This window comes from Lepisma saccharinum, chromosome 22 (assembly GCF_977018435.1).
Source record: "Lepisma saccharinum chromosome 22, izLepSacc3.1, whole genome shotgun sequence".
Taxonomy (NCBI): Eukaryota; Metazoa; Arthropoda; class Insecta; order Zygentoma; family Lepismatidae; genus Lepisma; species Lepisma saccharinum.
The window spans coordinates 30,042,411-30,062,158 of NC_139250.1; the positions used below are offsets into that span (position 1 = coordinate 30,042,411).

Genomic DNA, 19,748 nt, shown 5'->3' on the forward strand with positions numbered 1-19,748 from the left:
CTTCCATTACAACTTGTAGTTCAAATCCAGGTGGCAATTTTTTTCGGCAAAGATGTCAATCACAGCATCATGGAAGGTAGAGCTCTTTCTTTAAATCCTTCAAGAGTGTTCTCTCTATTGCCATTAGCGATAGCTTAGTAAGTCTCTCCTGGGTCTGTGTGCTGTGCAGGTAGGTGTGTATCCTCTTCAAGGCAGAGAATGTTCTTTCAACAAATGTACTAGTTGCAGGTGTGGTTAAAATTAAGGCAGAAAGCTTTGTTGTTTCCGGAAGAGCATTGCACAGGTTTGTTGAAATTAAATATTTATGGAGGTCTAAGACTGAAGGTTTCAAAATCTCCTGCGACGAATAAATAGCAGTAACTTCGGTTTTCAAAATTAGAGAATCAAAATATCGTCCATATGATTTCAATAATGATTCGTACGCATTTATTGGAAATTTTAGAGAATAATTTTGAAAATTATCAAAATCTAGCAAGGAGAGAAATTCTAGTTTCTGAATATCGTACAATCTCTTGGCTAATTGGACTTTTGGTGTCAATAATTTCATAGTAAATTCTTTGATAAGAAGCTTTCCTCTCATTATTGATGAGAACAGTTCTCTTTCTTTTGCTTGGCACCTTTAAGTGTTCTTCTCCCAACCTGGCACTGTCGCTTTTGGGCCACACTTTTTCAGTCTTCCCACTTAGTACTCAAGAAACTTTGATACTCTTGTACCTTTCGAGTACAGTAGCCGATGTCATTCACTCTGGTTTGCAAAATTTCGAAAAGTATTTTAGCTGGTGGAAGAATGGCTGAAAATACAATTAACATAAAATTGAAATCAAAATCATGGAGAGTAGCAAAATATCCACGAGAAGAGAGACGCGTTTCTCCATCCCACTGCTCTTGATTCTGTATCGCTGATTCAAAGAAATTAATTACATCTGTTTTCAACTGGGAAACAACTTCAACCAATCTCTCTGCATAGAGCCATTGAGTAGGAGCCACTGATGCCAGGCGCCTGCTTACCATTTTGTCCAGCGCTGCTTTCCTCTTTGAAGATTTAGAAAAGAATGGTGCAAGAGCCGACAAAGTTTCAAAAAATACTTTACATTCTTTGATGCCCTCCACAGATTGTTTGAGAACTATGTCTAACTTGTGAGCATAGCAATGGACAAACAGCGTTGTCTCATATCTGTCTCTTATTAACTTTTGCAAACCATTGTGTTCTCCAGCCATGACAGCTGCTGCATCATAGGTTTGAGCGACTAATTTCTCGCCACACTGGAAGTAATTTATTACACCAAAAACATGGTCTGCCAGAGCAGCAGCCGTGCGATCCCCACTGACATCCTTAAAACCTATGAACCGCTCCTCTACGTTACCATTTGAAGTTACATAACGTAGCACCGATGAAAGTTGAGATTTCTGAGAGGCGTCTACTGTTTCATCTTCGATGACAGACACAAATAATGCTTCTTTCACTTCACTTTTTATTTTGTTCATCATCAAAGTTGCAATTGCATCAATCAACTCATTTTGGATATCGTGAGAAGTGCCAGCAAAAACTGTAGATGATTCCAAATGATGACGTAGTTTTTCATCATAGCTTACCCTATAATGAAGCATTTCTAAGTAATTACCTCTATTGTTTGAATCTGAACCCTCCAAATGACCTCTGAAAGGGAGCTCTTGTTCCGCCAAAAAACAAGCAGTGTCGATTAAACAACCAACGATGTATCTATTTGCTTTGACTTTTTCGTTGTGTTTCTCTCGGTTTAATTTGAAGGCAAGGTTTAAACAAGCTTCAATTCGCGTATTTACAAATTTCAACAACACAATCTTTGAATTTACGTGTGCTACGGAGAGTTCATGTCTTTTCTTTAATAAATGATAATTATTAGCGTCGCCGTCACCTTTTGTTGTCCAAGCAGTTTTTTTCTGTTGAAAAGAGAAGGCAGGGCCAACAGAAAAGTGCTGAATACTTTTTACAACGACATAACCAAGTATCAGCTTCGTACCATGAGTCACAAAACCGGCGCACATTATTTTTTGTTTCCGTTACTATGCCTGCTAGAGAAGGAGTGGGCCTACCTACATCCACAAGTTTCTTCTTTGCAGCAAAATCCTTGCTGGAAAACGGCGTCTTCAACAAATTCTCCACCACACAATCACACTCGTTTTCTTCCATAATGCACTTCGTATCACACCACAGTACAGGGACAACTGCACCACACCACCCACTTTTCAATAGATGGAATTCACAAAAAAAGAAAAATACGATGAGAATTTAATGATGCACATAACAAGAAAGGGGAAACAAATCAAATCCAAAAGTGGCCACTGCCCAAAGCAGTAATATTCCGGACTCGGAGTGAAATATCCCTTTCGGAAATAAATAAATTCCCTATAATTCGTAAAGAGAGAAAGAGAAAATAAATTCAAAAATAAAATATAAAATAAATGCTCACTAATTGTAGAAGTTTATCCAAACATTTCTATCAAAGGAGATGTAAGTGATTTCTAAGGGGAGTGTAAAAGAGACACAGACCATAAATGAGCTTTTCGTGTGTTTTCGGAGAGAGTTTAAATCACGGACTATGTAATGAATGATATTTGGTTCACATTTGATATGATAATTTGTAAAACTGGTTCAGTCTTAATTTTTCATCAAGCATTTAACTTTTAAAAAAAAATAAAATCTTTTTGCACTATTTAGCTCAATTACTACCAGCAGAGTTCAAATTAAAAACAGAGATCTTAATATTTCTGATGTGTATACTATCCTACAAGCAAAAAACAAGCGTTAAGCACATTAATGTATATATTATTATATTTTATCATTTTCTCGTTTCTTGCTCATTTTTAGGTGTTTCTCTTTTTCCCATTTCTGTTAGTTTCTTTGCTTCAAAATTCCCTTCTCCTGAAAAGAACCCTCCTTGAAACACCACCAGCTCAAATTTCCGTTGCAACCAACTCTTCATACATAGTTACCAGATGCTGCAGTTACGATAGAAACTTAGAAAGTCGTCTGCTACTCTTTGACTGAGTGCACTGCATACAGTTCTTGAAGTGAGGAAGGGAGATGGTGCGGTGGTTGCTAGCTTTCCGATCTTTCCTTCATGGGGATGTGCTAATTGGTCTTTGTCAAGTGTGGTCTTGAACAATGTGAGTTGTTAAAATGCCAGCAATATGAAGATCGCCTTACTACAGAATGCACATCTGGCCAGTTTCCACTGTTTCCTGGCTAAAACCCGACAATGCTGTGGCTCCCTCCTCTTGCGGGGCAATGGTGTCTTGCTGGCCCGTTTGGGTGCATATTTAGCCAGTGATGCCACCCAAGCATAATGGTGATAAATCTCGCACAAGTTAAAAGGTCGTTGGACAGTAGGAGATGTAAATAAAACAAGAGGGTCACTGTTCGTGAGGGGTTGAATTTTCTCAATCTTTTCACGTTAACGTCGAACCCATCCTGTTGGTTGAACCATTCTAATTTATATTGTACGGAACAAAATTCCGTATTTTACTTAACTATAGTATTTAGCTAATTACTAATGCAATTTTAAAACTCTAAAATTGATGTATAAATTAAACTTAAAATTAGTCTTCGGAAAATAATGAATTATTGTTTTCTTTATAAATTAATATTAGTAATATATAGAGCCTAGAACAATATAGTAGCATAATTTCAGAGTATAAACAACACCATCGATGTTCGGAAAGGGTAAGGAGGGGAGGCCCCTCATGGAAAATGAATGTCAACCATAAAATTATATATTTCACACATATAATTTCATTTCAGTCACAGCAAATTATGTTAATTATTGTAAGGGCATTGCAGAAAAATGTTAAACTTCAAATTGAATTAGTATCTTTTGAGGAGGCAACTCTGTTAAGGGGGAAATATGCCTAGTTTACCCCCCACCCCCTGGAAAAAATATTTTGCTTAATCCTCCCTGCTGGAAAGAAATACCGCAGACGTCCCTGAACAACACTTTTTCTAAACATGAGGTTTGCACTGCTGTAAGCCTCTGACCGAAAGGTTTACAGATGTAGGGTTTTGGCCTGCTCTTCTCCATGCAGATAGGGTAGGCAGAGAGAAGGAGGGTAGGCACTGCTCGCTCGCGGTCAGCAACTTGTAAGGTAAAATTCAGAAGGCTTACAGCTTCCCACAGGCAGAAGGCGGGAGTTCTCATGTTCTGTGCTGCCTTGTGCTGAAGTGTTGCAATCTAACAGAATCTTGAACACTGGTGTCGACCCGAGTTGAACTTTGAACTTGTTTACAAATTTTGCCACATAATTACATACATTTTACTAGATGTATTAAACTGTAAGCCCGGCTTACATGGCACCTGCATGAAAGATTGGTATAAATGAAAGGTAAAATTATACTGTAAAAGCTATAAAAGTTTACAAACTGCTGGTTCACACAATCAGAATTATAGTTGGAAAAATGATCATTGACTTCATCAGTTTACCGTCATCAAGCTCAAGCATATTTAGTCAACTTTCTTAAGTCTATTCTGTCAAGGGAAGCAGAACATCTGTAAATATGTTACATTGAAGTTCTACCTATATAATTTTACACCCCTCTAAGGCTACTCAAGTTACTTACAATTCCATCTCTCTCTCTCTACATGTTTCTCTACTCTCCTGTTGCTAACATTGGTACATCCCGGGCCTTCTCTTTAATATTTCCTTCAGATTTTCTAAAAATGTGATTCAACAACACAAGCTTAGCTTCTTTATTGTCCAACTGGTATGCTCCTTTTTTTCGGATTGAGTACTCAGGACTTGGAATGTTAGGCTAAAATAATGAGCTGTCATTAAATTTCTGATGAAAGAGGGTGCTCACCTAAGGACATCCATATTTGGCTGTTGAATCCTTAAAGGGATTTTGTAGAATTAAGGAGGCATTAATTTTTGATTGCCCTAGAATGTTAAATTTACCTGCACTACTTTGCACATGACCCTAATTAAATGTTTATTTTGGAGTTATTCAAAGCTTTATTATTTGTCCTCGTAAGTAATGTCAGATTTCAGTAGGAAAAAGTTCATAACACAATCTGTTGTGCCCTATTTTTTAAAACTATCTTTCTAGCAAATGGTTGAATTCCTGGTCAAGGGTTTACCCAGAATTTTCAATTGGGGACGTGGGGGTGTACGTGTGTATTTAGGAGGGTGACAGGGTAAATTTAAAGCCAAACAAACCATAGATTGGGCTTTTGAAAAAACAAATTATGTGGGTTTTGAGGATATTTGTACTGTTCATGAATTGCTATACAAGTCTTTGGGATTTGAGCCTAAACTCGTGTCTCAACATGTCTAAAGTTCTCAAAGCACCGTACAGAGAAGAATTGCCCTATTGATTGGAAAACTGATAGTCTTAAGAGTTCTGGAAAATATGCTGGATGGGATTAAGAGCTCTTTCCCCTCCAGCATTGCACCTAATTTTAAAAAAGTGCATGGTGAGACAATCAGCTTGGTTTTCAGCCAACAGATATTCAATCCCAGTACCCTGGGTTAGGAAACCTTAGGAAAATTTCAAGACACAAGATCTCAGTACCTTACTAATATTTTTTTCTGCAAGAAATCCCACCCAATATGTAATTGTTCTCAGCAAAGGTACTATTCATATTTATTTACTCTCCTTGATTTATTTTGGTGTTTGTTGTCTCTTGTTGCTGTTCTTTTGATACAGTTTTGTCTATCTGTATTTCAGTTGCAGTTTTATCTTGTGACCGAGTCTGAAACTGCTTGCTTTCTCCAAATGCTTTGATGTTCGGTAGGAGGTGCTTATCTTGTATCTTGCTGCTTGCTCTTGTTGTGCAGGAACTACCCTCTGAATAATGAAACTTTTTCGAGAGCAGTAAGGCTCGTTATTGTGCTCTAATTGGTTCTACCCTATTTCCCTTCCCTTGAATGTTCTTGGCGATATTCCTCCTCTTGACAACGTGGGTTGATCTGCTGTGTGTGACACCCTACAAGAGAACTCGGGACAGTCCAATTTCTCTCCCTGTGTGTCCAAGTTCTGGGATGTGAAGCTGAGTATCGTATAGAAAAGGAATGTTTGTTTACCTCTGGTGTCCTGTAGAGATGATCGTCTTTGCTGATTTACTGTAGGGAGCGACGTATCAATCGATAATAATCAGTCTATAAATTGGAGGCAACCCCACTGTTCACTCGGTAACTTTTTGATTACAACTGGGGTGAAATCTGGTCTCGTGATCTATTTAAAGGGGATTCAAATTTCCGATCGTTAAAGCCATTGAGCGAGTTCCATCCTGTCGTTAACCGTGCTTTTTGCATAAGGCTAATGTTACATTATTTCGACTGATTTCCTGTCGATTCCCATGTCAGCGGAGTTTTAAAGATCCGCTGAAGCTCGCCAGTGTAATTTGCAAGTTACTTGCAACGCCTCAGCCGGACCCCTTGGTGAAGTGATTAGACTATTAAGCTGTGACGCCAGGTGTCCTGGGTTCGAGTCATGCCTTCGGTGTAATACGGTATATTCCAACTTATCCCTTATGTGACAATGGTCTTTATTATTTTTCTACACCTTATTTGGTCGTTTTTTTTAACCTGATGTGGCAATATATTCATATTTACCGTCAAAATATTTCTTTAACTCTCTGGAGCTGTCGAAATAGGACTTACACCAGCTGTGTTCAATTAAAATATACAAAACTATAATTTTATCTGTAGTATTGTATGGATGTGAAACTTGGTCCCTTACATTGAAAGAGAAACATAAATTGAGAGTAATTGAAAATAAGATTCTTAGAAAATATTTGGACCAAAAAGGGATGAGGAGACAGGTGAGTGGAAAAGGTTACATGATTTAGAACGACATAATTTGTATTCATGTCCAGATATTATTAGAATGATTAAATCAAGATGACTTAGGTGGGCAGGCCATGTGGCATGAATGGGAGAGGAAAGAAGAGTTTACAGGATTCTTGTTGGGAAACCTGATGGTAAAGAGACCAGTAGGAAAGCCAAGATGAAGATGCACTTCCCGCATGAGCTAAACATCGATAGCGGCTCAAGTGCACCACACTTGGATTCCCCTACTGCAACAGTTATCGCCCGGAAATAGCAGATGACACAGACCCAGATGCACAGTTAACAACAGCACACCTAGCGGCAGCCAGAGAACTACAAACAAAAGATGCACACCAAACAACAGTACAGCAAGTTCCAACGAGAATGGTGGCAGTGGCCACTGAAATTAATCAAAAAAGAAAAACAGCTTCGCGGATAAAAGTGGGTACTATTTTCTCCGTATTTATATACTACCGTGTCTCTCTTTTTCCAATTATGAATTGCTGTTTCTTTATGAGTACAAGTTCTGAACCTGACGTTCTGTGAAGCACTTTCTGCTGTGGGATGACAGATGGAAGTAGACCTTCCCAACATTCTTTCGTGTTCTGTGGACGATTGTGTCCTCAGTTGCTGTAGAATACCTAGAACCCCTGGCTCAGTGTCACATTTGCTTTCTTAGCTGATTTCTTTGTTCGGAAGAAATTTTCTGGACCTTGGTATAGGCGTACACATCTTTGGGGATTTCCGCGGTTTTCTTGGCATCCATGTGGTTTGGGCCCTTGGTGTCTTCCTCCATATCAGAGTTTACTACAATGATAGAATGACCCTTTTCCCTTTACGTGTTTCAAAGAATTACTACATTTACTCGGGTCAACTTTGTGTCGGAAGTTGTATATCTTCTTGTTGTTGTTTTTATTGCATTCTTGCTTGGCCCTGGAGGCAGAAATCTTCACTATGATTGTGGAGGCTCGATCCTCATGGTATTAAATATCTGTTTGTGCGGTGCGCATGGGTTGAGGCCTGGTGGTGTGCTGCACCTGTACCTATTTTTCCATTGGTCACTTGCTGCTATGTGTTACAGCGGCATTTCATGTTATGGAACATGAACTAGTTGGGTTCCATGATTATTTCTTCTTATGAGTGGAGGAGGCATTGGCTTTGGAGCATCTTTACACTATTTGGAGAATGGTGCCATACCCATTGAGCCTTGCAAGCATACCACTGTACTCTTAGGGACCCGTGGAACACGAAAACGGCCGCTGCATATTTCTTGCGTCATTCGCACCAGTTAGGGCCTAGTACCGAATCTCCAACGTATTATTGAAATCTTTTCCCAAGAAGATCCAGTTCCTCATTACTTCTTCACAGTGTACAAAAGGAGTTGAAGATCTTCATCCTGCTTGTTTCATGGTAATCTGGAACATCTTGCTAGGCTGCTTCCTCTCTGAGAGCTTTCTGTACATTCTCCCCATGGGCAAGTTGTATATCTTAAGTTCACAGTCATCTAACAATATAGATTCGTACTCCATCCCATGCTAGCGGAGTTGCTGTTCATTACTGACAGTCACTTCTGCAAACTCAAAAGGTAAAGAGACTTTACTATTTCGTTAGCATGGCATTTTATATTCTCTCCATGCAGTACTATAGGAGCTAGTACTTTAGGAGTTAGAACTTTGAGCAATTATGGTTTGTGTGTGACTTAAGAACTATAAATATGTGTGTGAATTCTATTAATTTGATATTAAAAATTGCTTTTATAGGTTCAAAAGTGTAGTAATTTGATTATTTCTTTTTCAGAATAAAATACATTTGAACTGGGAGAAGAGGAGGAGTGAAAACTAACAAAACAACCTCTGTTTTGTTTCGTACTACTTTCTTAGCATTATGTTGCTAATAATTCTTCTGTATAGGAGGTATGGTTTTTAGATTACTCCATTATTTATTTTAGAAAAAGCTGATATTTCATGTCATGTAACATCAACATTATGAAACAACCAAAGTTGTTTGTGTTGTATTACTTATGCTGCACTTTAGCTTATGCAAATTAGTTCATTGTTACAAATCATGCACTAAACACAATACTGATGACTGTAGTGGATTAGGGTGAGTGCAGTGGTGAATGACCATTCCCAAATACTACAAAGCAAAATAAGGCTTGGAACAATCTGAGCCAATATGAAATGGGCTTGCATTCATCTACAATCCACATTCTCTTATGTAGGTTGTGATTGGTTTGTCCAGGTCACAAGGTAGGGAGTTCAAGAGCACACTTGTTTGATTTCAGCAGAGGGGACAAAAGAATCTGGTATTGCTAATAAGGTAAGGATTACTACATTGTAATCATGTGTACAAGAAACATTCAAGATGTGTGAAATTTGTTCTTATGTAATGGTTACATGATGAAATCAGAATAGTGGGCTACTCAAAAATCACACATTCCCTGTTGTGCATTTAATTGCAAGAAAGCAGGGGAGGTGGTCATGCACTAGATACCAATTTGACATCATCTCTAGTAACTGACCACTGCAGTCAGAAAAGAAAGGAAGATCTACTGACATATAACCAACTAAAGTTCAAATCACCAACCCTGAGACCTTCTCTAAACAAAACCACGTGCATGCAGAAAGCATTGCAAACTCATAGAAGTAAAATAATCCACACAAAAATCCAGCGTTGTTACAGGATTCATTACATAAGGTAAAACAATGGCCAATTTGTAGTATGGGATATTTGTACTTATTGCTTCACCTTTATGGTTAACTCTTTGCACCAGTAATCATTTCCCATAAATTTGGCTTCTTTCTTGCATGCAAATTGAATATATTTTACTTGCATTTTTTTTAAACAAAATGATATGGTAATGTATATTTCTAAGGTTTGATATAGATAGGAGTATATTTGAAATTTGTTTGTAGATTTTATGTAAATTGTATCTTATGTAATATAGCCCTTTCTTTCTTGCTCTGTTTCGGATTTAAGATTATTTGTTTTAATTGGGATTAAACATACCCTTCCGATTGACAGATGAAAGATAGCTATGAACCTGCATACTGAACTCCCATAGGTACGTGGTACACCATGCATCAAGTAATTTTAATTATTAGAATACTAGAATATAAAGTTCACTGGATAGGATTGGATGACAGTTTATTTAACAAAACTTCAATTTTGTATTAGAACAATCATATTATATATACATAAACTGTCATTAATAATTATAACCTCAACGGTACCATTAATATATAAATCAAGATAATTTTCAATAGTTATCCTTAACTAATAATTGGCTTTCTCTCCTTGTGCTGACTATTTAATTGGTCTCATTATTCATCCATGTTCAAATGATTGCCTAAGAGAATATTTCTATGTTAAATTTCCCCCTTTTCGTACTTGTCTGTAATGACGATCACTCGGTAAAGATCAACAAGCAAATTAATATAATACTACCAACAACTCTACAAAATTAAATAATGTTAAACTAATTATCTACAAAAGAACTGAAATTAAACCATCACCATTACGTTCGTCTAAGTCCCCTGTTGACCTCTCCCGTCACGTCGAGTGCCCTGTTGGATTGTGATGTTGAACGTGTGCCAGCTGGAAGTGAAGTGTGGAGTGTGTCGGTTTAGGATTCTTACATCCAACCGGCAAACTGAATGACGTAACCTGCGATCAGTGCCATCTATTGGCTTTTACCTTCTTTCATTCAGAGAGAGAGAAACCAAAATCTTACACAGGCTATAAACTGCCCTCCCCCAATACTTGAACATTACCTGTGGAGGATTTTAACATATATATAGAACAATATTGATTGCTTACAATAAACAAAATAACACAATTAGATACTATAGTTGCTTCTCACAAATATCCTTCAATGTCCTTAGGATTCCTTTTTCATTAGATGGTGATTGTCGACATATCTGTACCATTGAGGAATACCTGTCAATACAAAACAAGCAACAGTATCTCAACTCACATTTTACAACACATTCAAGAATATATATATATGATGATTATGAACATGAAATCATAACATTGTTTGACTGACTCACTTCCTGGACACTCTATACAATTTTATTTGATCAATATGACAACGTTTGTCAATAGATGGATTTTCCACCTTTTCTAACAATACAGAAACTGGGGTTAAAAACTTCTTGATTATATATGGACCCTCATACAGCATACTTAAGGACCTTGTAACACCCTCTAGCAATGATGCTTTAGGATGAGTCCTTACAACTACTTTATCATTGATTTGATACGTCACATTACTGTATTTTTTCTTGTAACTTTTTTCACGTTTATGCCACTCACTTTTCATTTTTTCTAATGCACGAGACCATTTTATTTGATTACCTTGGGTAAAATCTAACATTTCATTATCAGTTAATTGCCAATTTTGCAACAATGGATCAAAAAGTTTCCTTCCTAAGAAGAGTTCTGCAGGGGTACAATCTATTGATTGATGATTAGTGTTATTGAAACAATATTGTAAATAATACAAATATTTTGACCACGTCGATTGATTGCTGGAACAAAAACATCTTAGAGCTTGTTTCAGATTTCTAATCATTATTTCACACAAGTTTGCTTTTGGATTCCATGGACTAATTGTAATATGTTTGCAACCAATACCATACAGAAATTCACTGAATAACTCAGAAGTATAATAACTAGCGTTATCTGAACAAAATTGAGAAAAATATCCAAAATTTGAACAATATCTTTGCAAATGTTGAATTATTATTTTCGACGAAACTTGTCGTAATGCTTGATACCAAACATATCTACTAGCATTATCTACTACTACTAATACATACTTAAAACCATTTGAATTTGGCAAAGGTCCCAAAATATCACAACTCACTCTCTGTAAGGGATGCTTAATGATTTCTGATGACAAAACACCCATTGGAGTTTTATTTCTTTCCTTAGTTAATTGACACAATTCACAGCTTGTTACTCTATCCTTTACAACATCGACCATATTTTCCCAAGTAAAATTTCTTTGAAGTTTTCTCAAAGTTTTGGACCAATTTGAATGTCCTCCACCTATGGCATTGGTGTGATAATATTGAATTAACGGTTCAATTAAGTGTTTGGGGACTAGTACCTTGAATGGCTGTCCTTTATTTCTAGTTTTCTTGTATACAATTCCATTACGCACACAATAATTAGGAACTTGTTCATTGGCCTTGATTTTGTTCTTTATGACCTTTATCTCATCATCTTTATCTTGCTCAGACAAAATGGAATTTAACAATGTAGGAAAACCCCATAAGTTTAAACAAACAGAATCAATTTCAGATTTATCTAAATCATCGGTATCGTACTGAGAATGATCATACATTCTTGAAAGAAAATCTGCGATTACATTACTGGATGATGGAATATGATGTAAATCGAAACTAAATGAAGAAATAAATTCAACCCACCTTGCAAATTTACTGTATTTCTTCGCTCTCTTCAACATGTGAAATAAGGCCATATTATCTACTCTAATGGTAAATCTTTTACATTGCAAAAAATATTTGAATTTCTCTAATGCTTGAACTAGACTGGTTAATTCTAGTTCATATATTGTTTTATTACGTTCTGTCTCCTTTAATCTCCTTGAAAAGAAATATACTGGCTTTAGTTTACCTGAATCATCTTCTTGCATTAGACAAGCACCATAGGCTTTCAATGAACTGTCACATTCAAGAACGAATTTTTTTGAAAAATCAGGGAGAGCTAGGAATACATGCTCAAGAAATTTACCTTTTATTTCTCTGAAGGCATTTTCATGAAATTCAGTCCAACGAAATTTATTCTTCGGGCTTCTAAGTTCATTTAATGGTCCTATTATTAGAGCATATTCTGGGATAAATGAACTATAATAATTGAGTACGCCTAAAATTCTCATTAATGATCTACGATTTTTAGGTCGTGGAAGACATTGAATTGCTTTGATTCTTTCAGAATCAATATGCATTTGCTTGTCTTTAATTACATAACCAAGAAATTTTATTTCTTTCAACATAAATTTACTTTTGGATTTGGAAATTGTAACACCATATTTTTTGAGTCTATCTAACACAATACGTATGTGTTCAAGATGTTCCTTTTCATTTTTTGAAACAATGACTATATCATCGCAAAAATATTCAACTATTTTACCCCGTAAATCTCCCAACATTATTTGCATCATGCGTGCTAGACAAGCACTCCCAATTGAGATTCCAAAGGGTACGGATTTGAATCTATAACTTGCTGTTGATGTTGAGAATGAAGTACAATCTCTAGAAGCTTTACTTAATCGTACCTGATGATACGCCTTTCTAACATCTATAACAGAAAATACTGACCCTTTGCTAAGGTTACTTAACGACTCTTGCATTAAATTTGCTGGGAAACCATCAAAAATTACCTTTTCATTTAGTTTTTGGTAATTAACAACAAGCCTTTTACTATTATTCTTCCCTCGTACAACGAAACATGGAGCTGAATAAGCAGATTGTGATCTCTCAATAAGATCAAGATCTAAAAGTTCTTTTACACAATCGTCCACTTCCTTTAGTTTTTCGCGTGACTGTACATAAGGTTGTTCGCGCACTGGTATTTTGTCTTTCAGATGAATCGTGTATTCAAATTCATTAAATACACCAACTTTATCAGAAAATACTTCAGGATATGAATTTAACAACATACCTAGTTCTTCCGTGTATTCATGCGATGTTCCTGGACATTGTTGCTGTTCTCGTTCATGTAGACAGACAGACGGATTATCAGGAATCGACGTATCTTCTGCCGCAATCATGTTGTAGCTACAAGCTGTTGCTCTGGAACGCCAAGGTTGCCTTCGGGTGATACTTCCTTGCGAAACTCTGTTCTTGCCACCAGACCAGCTTTGCGGAGTTCTCGATTGCCAATGTGACCTTGAACTTGAAACATCACAAACATTAGTTCCTTTACATTTACGTGATTCCTGAAATGAATGGCTCGTATTAATAACACTGTCCGAAATCCACTTCATTTGCACCTTTTCACGAGAATACGGAAATGTAATAGTTTTGTCATGAAAATTTAATAGAAATTGTCTATCCTTGATGAACTGAACTCCTATGATAAAGTCAATAGGTAAGTCTTCACACACAAATGCACTAATGGGCCATGACATGTTACACAGTTTCAAACTCAAGTCAACTACTTTGTTCAATTTTAAGCTACGTCCTGCACCCAATGTTATTGTCACTTCTTGAAATCTCTCTTTTACATTACAGCCTTGTCGCAGTTCATTATACAAACGTTTGTTAATCAAATTGTACGTACTTCCCGTATCTAAACATGCACTGACACGCTTATTATTGATTTCAGTATCAGCAAATACCGCAATTACATTTTGATTATTGCCATCAGTTCTTTTCACTACTGGTAAAGCTGAATTCAAAGTTTGATTATAATTACGCCAAACATTTTCTTTTCTTGGTTCATTAAATCTTGACGAAACTGGTGTAGTGCGAAATGACACTTTACTGGGAAACTGAACATTTTGTACTTTCTTCTGTTTTTCTTGACCATAAAAATCACGTTTCACATACTGATGCCATTGCATCTTTTCTAATGTTAGCTTAAGTTTACTCAGTGAATCTGGAATTTCAGTAAACAAGAATTTTTCACTAATGTTAGGAACCAATCTGTCTACTAATAATCTAACAAATTCTGGTTCACTCCAATTGACACGTAACAGTTGGGCAGCACATTTCCTGTCTTTCAAAAATTGAAGTGCATCCTCATCTTCCTTTTGTTTACAAAGCACGAATTCTTGGAGCAATTCATTTCTACCTAATGATGTTACATATCGATTCAAGTCAATGATTTGTTGTAATTTAAACATAAATTCAAAAATTGATCTAGCATTTAGATTATGCATTAGTGGAAGATGTATTATCATATTATTCAATGTGTCATGAGCTATTTTATTTGATACCTTTTGCAAAGCATTTCCTTCAAATACACATGGCATATTTCCTAATACATTACTTTCACGATTATCATTCAAAGGTGTACTACTCACATTATCCTGCCCAAGATCAATTAAATCAGTTACGGTTTTTACTTGAGTTTCCTTATTGTAACATTCCATTTGTTCGATTCTACCACTATGTAGACAAGTGAAATCTAATGGATCTTCCCCTATTGCAAATGGTCTTTGAAATGTGGACGACATTTGAGATCGTATCCCGGGTTGCCAATCCGGAGCCCCTATCTGACTTACCGTAACAAATGGATTACTTCTCTGAACGTTTGACATTATCTCTTTTCCATTTCTACCAATTATGATAATGAATATTACTTGTCATAGTTCTATCGAACCATGCTCTGCCTTTTATAGCCCTTTCTTTCTTGCTCTGTTTCGGATTTAAGATTATTTGTTTTAATTGGGATTAAACATACCCTTCCGATTGACAGATGAAAGATAGCTATGAACCTGCATACTGAACTCCCATAGGTACGTGGTACACCATGCATCAAGTAATTTTAATTATTAGAATACTAGAATATAAAGTTCACTGGATAGGATTGGATGACAGTTTATTTAACAAAACTTCAATTTTGTATTAGAACAATCATATTATATATACATAAACTGTCATTAATAATTATAACCTCAACGGTACCATTAATATATAAATCAAGATAATTTTCAATAGTTATCCTTAACTAATAATTGGCTTTCTCTCCTTGTGCTGACTATTTAATTGGTCTCATTATTCATCCATGTTCAAATGATTGCCTAAGAGAATATTTCTATGTTAAATTTCCCCCTTTTCGTACTTGTCTGTAATGACGATCACTCGGTAAAGATCAACAAGCAAATTAATATAATACTACCAACAACTCTACAAAATTAAATAATGTTAAACTAATTATCTACAAAAGAACTGAAATTAAACCATCACCACTACGTTCGTCTAAGTCCCCTGTTGACCTCTCCCGTCACGTCGAGTGCCCTGTTGGATTGTGATGTTGAACGTGTGCCAGCTGGAAGTGAAGTGTGGAGTGTGTCGGTTTAGGATTCTTACATCCAACTGGCAAACTGAATGACGTAACCTGCGATCAGTGCCATCTATTGGCTTTTACCTTCTTTCATTCAGAGAGAGAGAAACCAAAATCTTACACAGGCTATAGTAACTAAAATATATAATGGGCATAAACAGATATATGCAATGCTGTAAATACCTGGTGGAGGTACATAGTGGTTCGGATCCCACTTTAAACTGTAGGTCCAGTCCCGATTAGCCTTACTGTGCATAAAGTGGGCTTAAAACACCAAATCATTCAATCAATCAAGCAATGCTGTAAGTCCAATAAATATATTGATGATGATGATCAAAACAAGACAAAGAAAGTTCGTAAATGTATTGCGGTTGGAAACTTTGACAAGCATCCTAATAACGATTCTTGTTCCTCCAAATATATAGAATATGCATTGTAAATTTCAATGACCTTAGAGATTTGTGTACTTAATGATATTTTATAACAATGGTTATTTTCTAAAAATAATCATGTGAACAGCAAGGAAGTAGTGCCACTTTCAACATGGCGGTTCTATGCATGTGGGAAGGTCTCCGTGTTCAGTGATACATCGAATTGGTGAGACGGTTTGTTTACAGAAGGTCAGGGTTGGTGATTTACACTATACCTCTTTTGATCTTTAAAAAAAAAAATCAAAGAGAAAGCTTCTGGAAATGAACCTTGTGATTTTCATTTTGATGAGGAAGGAAATACTGATATGTCCTGCCCATTGCTACATGAAGGAAGTGAACTTCAAATAAGTCAAGCTGAAATTTCAACACCGATATGGACATCAATACGTCAGTCTCCAAAAATTCATCTAGCCTTGTACATCTAAAGGAAGCCAGTTCTTGGTCACTGACAATAAGAGGAAAGAATCATCTTCCGTGGTTGAGTGCCAACAACCAAAAACTCCAGAGGAAGAGTGGGCTACTCACTTGCATTGGCCTAAAGTAAATGACAAAAACATGAACAGCCAACAAAAGAAGATCTGAAATATTACCATTTGCAATAACATCGAAGAAATGGAAAGAATATCATGAACTAAAACAACGAGGGAGAAAACAGCAAGAAGTGAAAGTGGATGTTAAGAAGAGATCAAAAGCTATCACACCGGAAGAAGATAGAATATAGTGAGACCAATGGATTCAGATTAGATGTCCTTGGCATCAGAATCTGAAGGAGATTTACAAGAGTTGTTATTATCTGTTGTGAAAAACAAGAGTGAATGCAGTGAAAATTACATTATGCACAATGTTTGTGATTATGCTACAGCGTGTTATGATGGTGAATATTTTCCAGGAATAGTGATTCATAATAAATTTAAGGATGAATCTGTAATAAAAATTTTGCATAACTGTGAAGGTGACAAATGGAAATGGTCAAACAAAGCTGATCAAATTTGGTAAAGTCATTGAGACATCAAGAAGTGTATTCAGTCTCCACAAATATCCTGTCTGAAAGGTCTTATGGTGTTTACTATACAATACCTAAAATGCTACAATATATATTAAATAAAACCAGTCTGTAACTTTTCACATTTTTTTGTTCAGGAAGCATTATCATTATTAAAAATGTTTGTGGTCATTCACTGGTCCTGAGGTAGTCATTCACTGAATTTTGCTGCTCATTCACTAGTGCTTTGATTGGAATTCACCAGTCTTTACCTATTTCTTTCATAATGTATTTACTTTAAAATAGTATTAAATGAAACCCAACATTATGCCAAATTCATTCATGCAATTTGCTTGGATTCACTTTGTTTTTTCTTTAACCTAGAAATAAAGTTGTTGGAAAATGTTCTTAACTGGTCATTCACTGGTGCACTCACCCTAACAACCTTATGTAATGGCTGGAGATGTTTTTTTTTATTTTGCATGCTGCAACTCTCTCTCTCTTTCTCTGCTGTTAGTTTTAAACAGAGGCCAAAATGAAAATTTTCATGAAATGGAATGCTTTACTTTTGTTAACATGGTGTTGTCTATCTTTTCTTTCTGTCAGTGAATACAGCGATGAGATTAATGACAAATGAAATGATGCACCCTATTATAAATAATAATAGTTAATTTTAAATATTTACATTCACATAGATAATATGAAATATATTTGACATGAGTTTTCTGGAATATTTTTCCCTTTTTAAAATGTAAACAGACTGAAACCGTGAATGGTTGTCAGTTTGCCTAATGGAAGAAAAAATAATTAAATGCATGTGTCCTCAATACTTCGTTTTAGTAATAGTTATTTAAATGTCAGTTTGTGCAAATGGAAGATATTTCCATATTGTTGTCTTGTGTTGTTCTTCACAATGTCAACAATACGTCTACTCAGCTTAGTATCAGTAAAAACCATGCCACAAGAATGATTTGATTAGGTTAATCAGGAAAAAAGGACCATAAAACGAGAATGCAAATTTGTGTAAAGATCTTGTGAATGGGGTTACCTTTGTTAGAATAGTCGAATCCACAACACAAGATAACTAGTAATAATTAACAAATGAAAAAGTAAGAATGAGAATTGCAAGGCACAGAAGGATGAATGCAGCATAGAGACCATCATACTCTGCCGAACTCCTGAAGCTCTGAATAGGAAAATGTGGTGAAATATCTAAAGAAACAAATTAATGATCCAGAATGGTTTGTTGCCATTTCTGATGAGACTGAATGGGAAGGTTCCAGGTATGCACGAATGGGAATTTTATTTCGGTCCACTCTGGTCCATTTTGAACACTGGTTTTGTATGTTTGGATTGGTGAACAATAAATTTTATTTATGCAATGTAAAATACTTCCTCATTGGCAGGGTTCCTTACCATCGGGAACACCTGGAAAACAGGGAATTTTGCAGATTATCTGGAATTTATGTGCATTTTGTATTCTGCACAAGAAAAAGTTGCAAAATGAACAAGTGGTTCCTTTCCACTCCTAGATTTGGTTCATATGATTCCACTCCCCAAAAGATTCAGTTCAGAAACTTGTTCCTTTCGTTCCTATGATTCTCAATCTTGTGCAAAAACTATCCCAACAGAATATAGACATGTACTTCAAACCAACTTCCACAGCAAGAGTTTCGAGTGATGCAGGGCCAGGTATGTCCGTATGTACGTACAGTATTGCTTTACATTTTACTGTACTGTATAGTGTATTTAGGCCTGTGCCCTTTAAATACACCATAATAAATGTGTTTTGTTGCTATAAACGGAGTTTTAATGCACTGTCTACTGTTCTTTTAGGTTATTTCAGTTAATCCGGACTTTCGTTATACCGGTCAACTTATCCCCCATTAGTCCGGATTAACAAGGTTTTACTGCACTAGATTTTAGAATGAATAACAAAGTAAAACTTGTAGTCCAGATATCTGATTGATAACTAAAATACGTTAATATGATTATAATTATCGGAAAGGTTGTTGAAGATGAGGTTATCCTCTATTATTTTATAAATCTTAGTCTTGTTGGCATTTTCTATAGAATTCCTATATGTAACAAAAATTTCTCCAGATGCTGTGTACTTATAAATGTAAACAAAAAGCAGCATTTTCCACGTCACTATAAATCCACTAGAGAGAAAAAAATGGTATGGTTTATGAACTTTTTCTGTTGTTTTTAGATTGTAGAGATCTGTTATGGTGAAATAATGTACAATTTACCTTAGCATGAAGACTAGATGCAAGCGATTATAGAATCCAACACATTTTATGCCGACTGTAAATTTACATTATTCTTCGAATTTTCAGGTGTTTTTGTGCATGTAGAATGAAATTTGCTTTAAAAAAGTTGTGAAAATAAATTTTCATGATAATTAACGGATCTATATATTTAATTGAAGAACAAGATTTAAAAGCAAATATCATGATTATTAACGTGGCTGGAAAAAAATCATTTTT

The 19,748-nt window shown here is 35.8% G+C and overlaps 2 protein-coding genes across 5 annotated transcripts in view; one reads left to right on the forward strand and one right to left on the reverse strand.

Annotated features, from left to right (window-relative positions):
- LOC146005008 (serine/threonine-protein kinase MAK-like) overlaps positions 1–19,748 on the forward strand; it is a 71,109-nt gene that overhangs the window by 11,058 nt on the left and 40,303 nt on the right. For all 4 annotated transcript variants that reach the window (XM_083144120.1, XM_083144119.1, XM_083144122.1 and 1 more), the window contains exon 2: positions 8,602–8,717. The gene's annotated coding sequence lies outside the window, so the exon portion shown is untranslated. The remainder of the gene's footprint in view (positions 1–8,601; positions 8,718–19,748) is intronic.
- Positions 670–1,485, reverse strand: LOC146004797 (zinc finger MYM-type protein 1-like). Its single transcript, XM_083143820.1, has one exon. It carries the CDS (start codon positions 1,483–1,485, stop codon positions 670–672), a length of 816 nt encoding a protein of 271 aa, XP_082999946.1.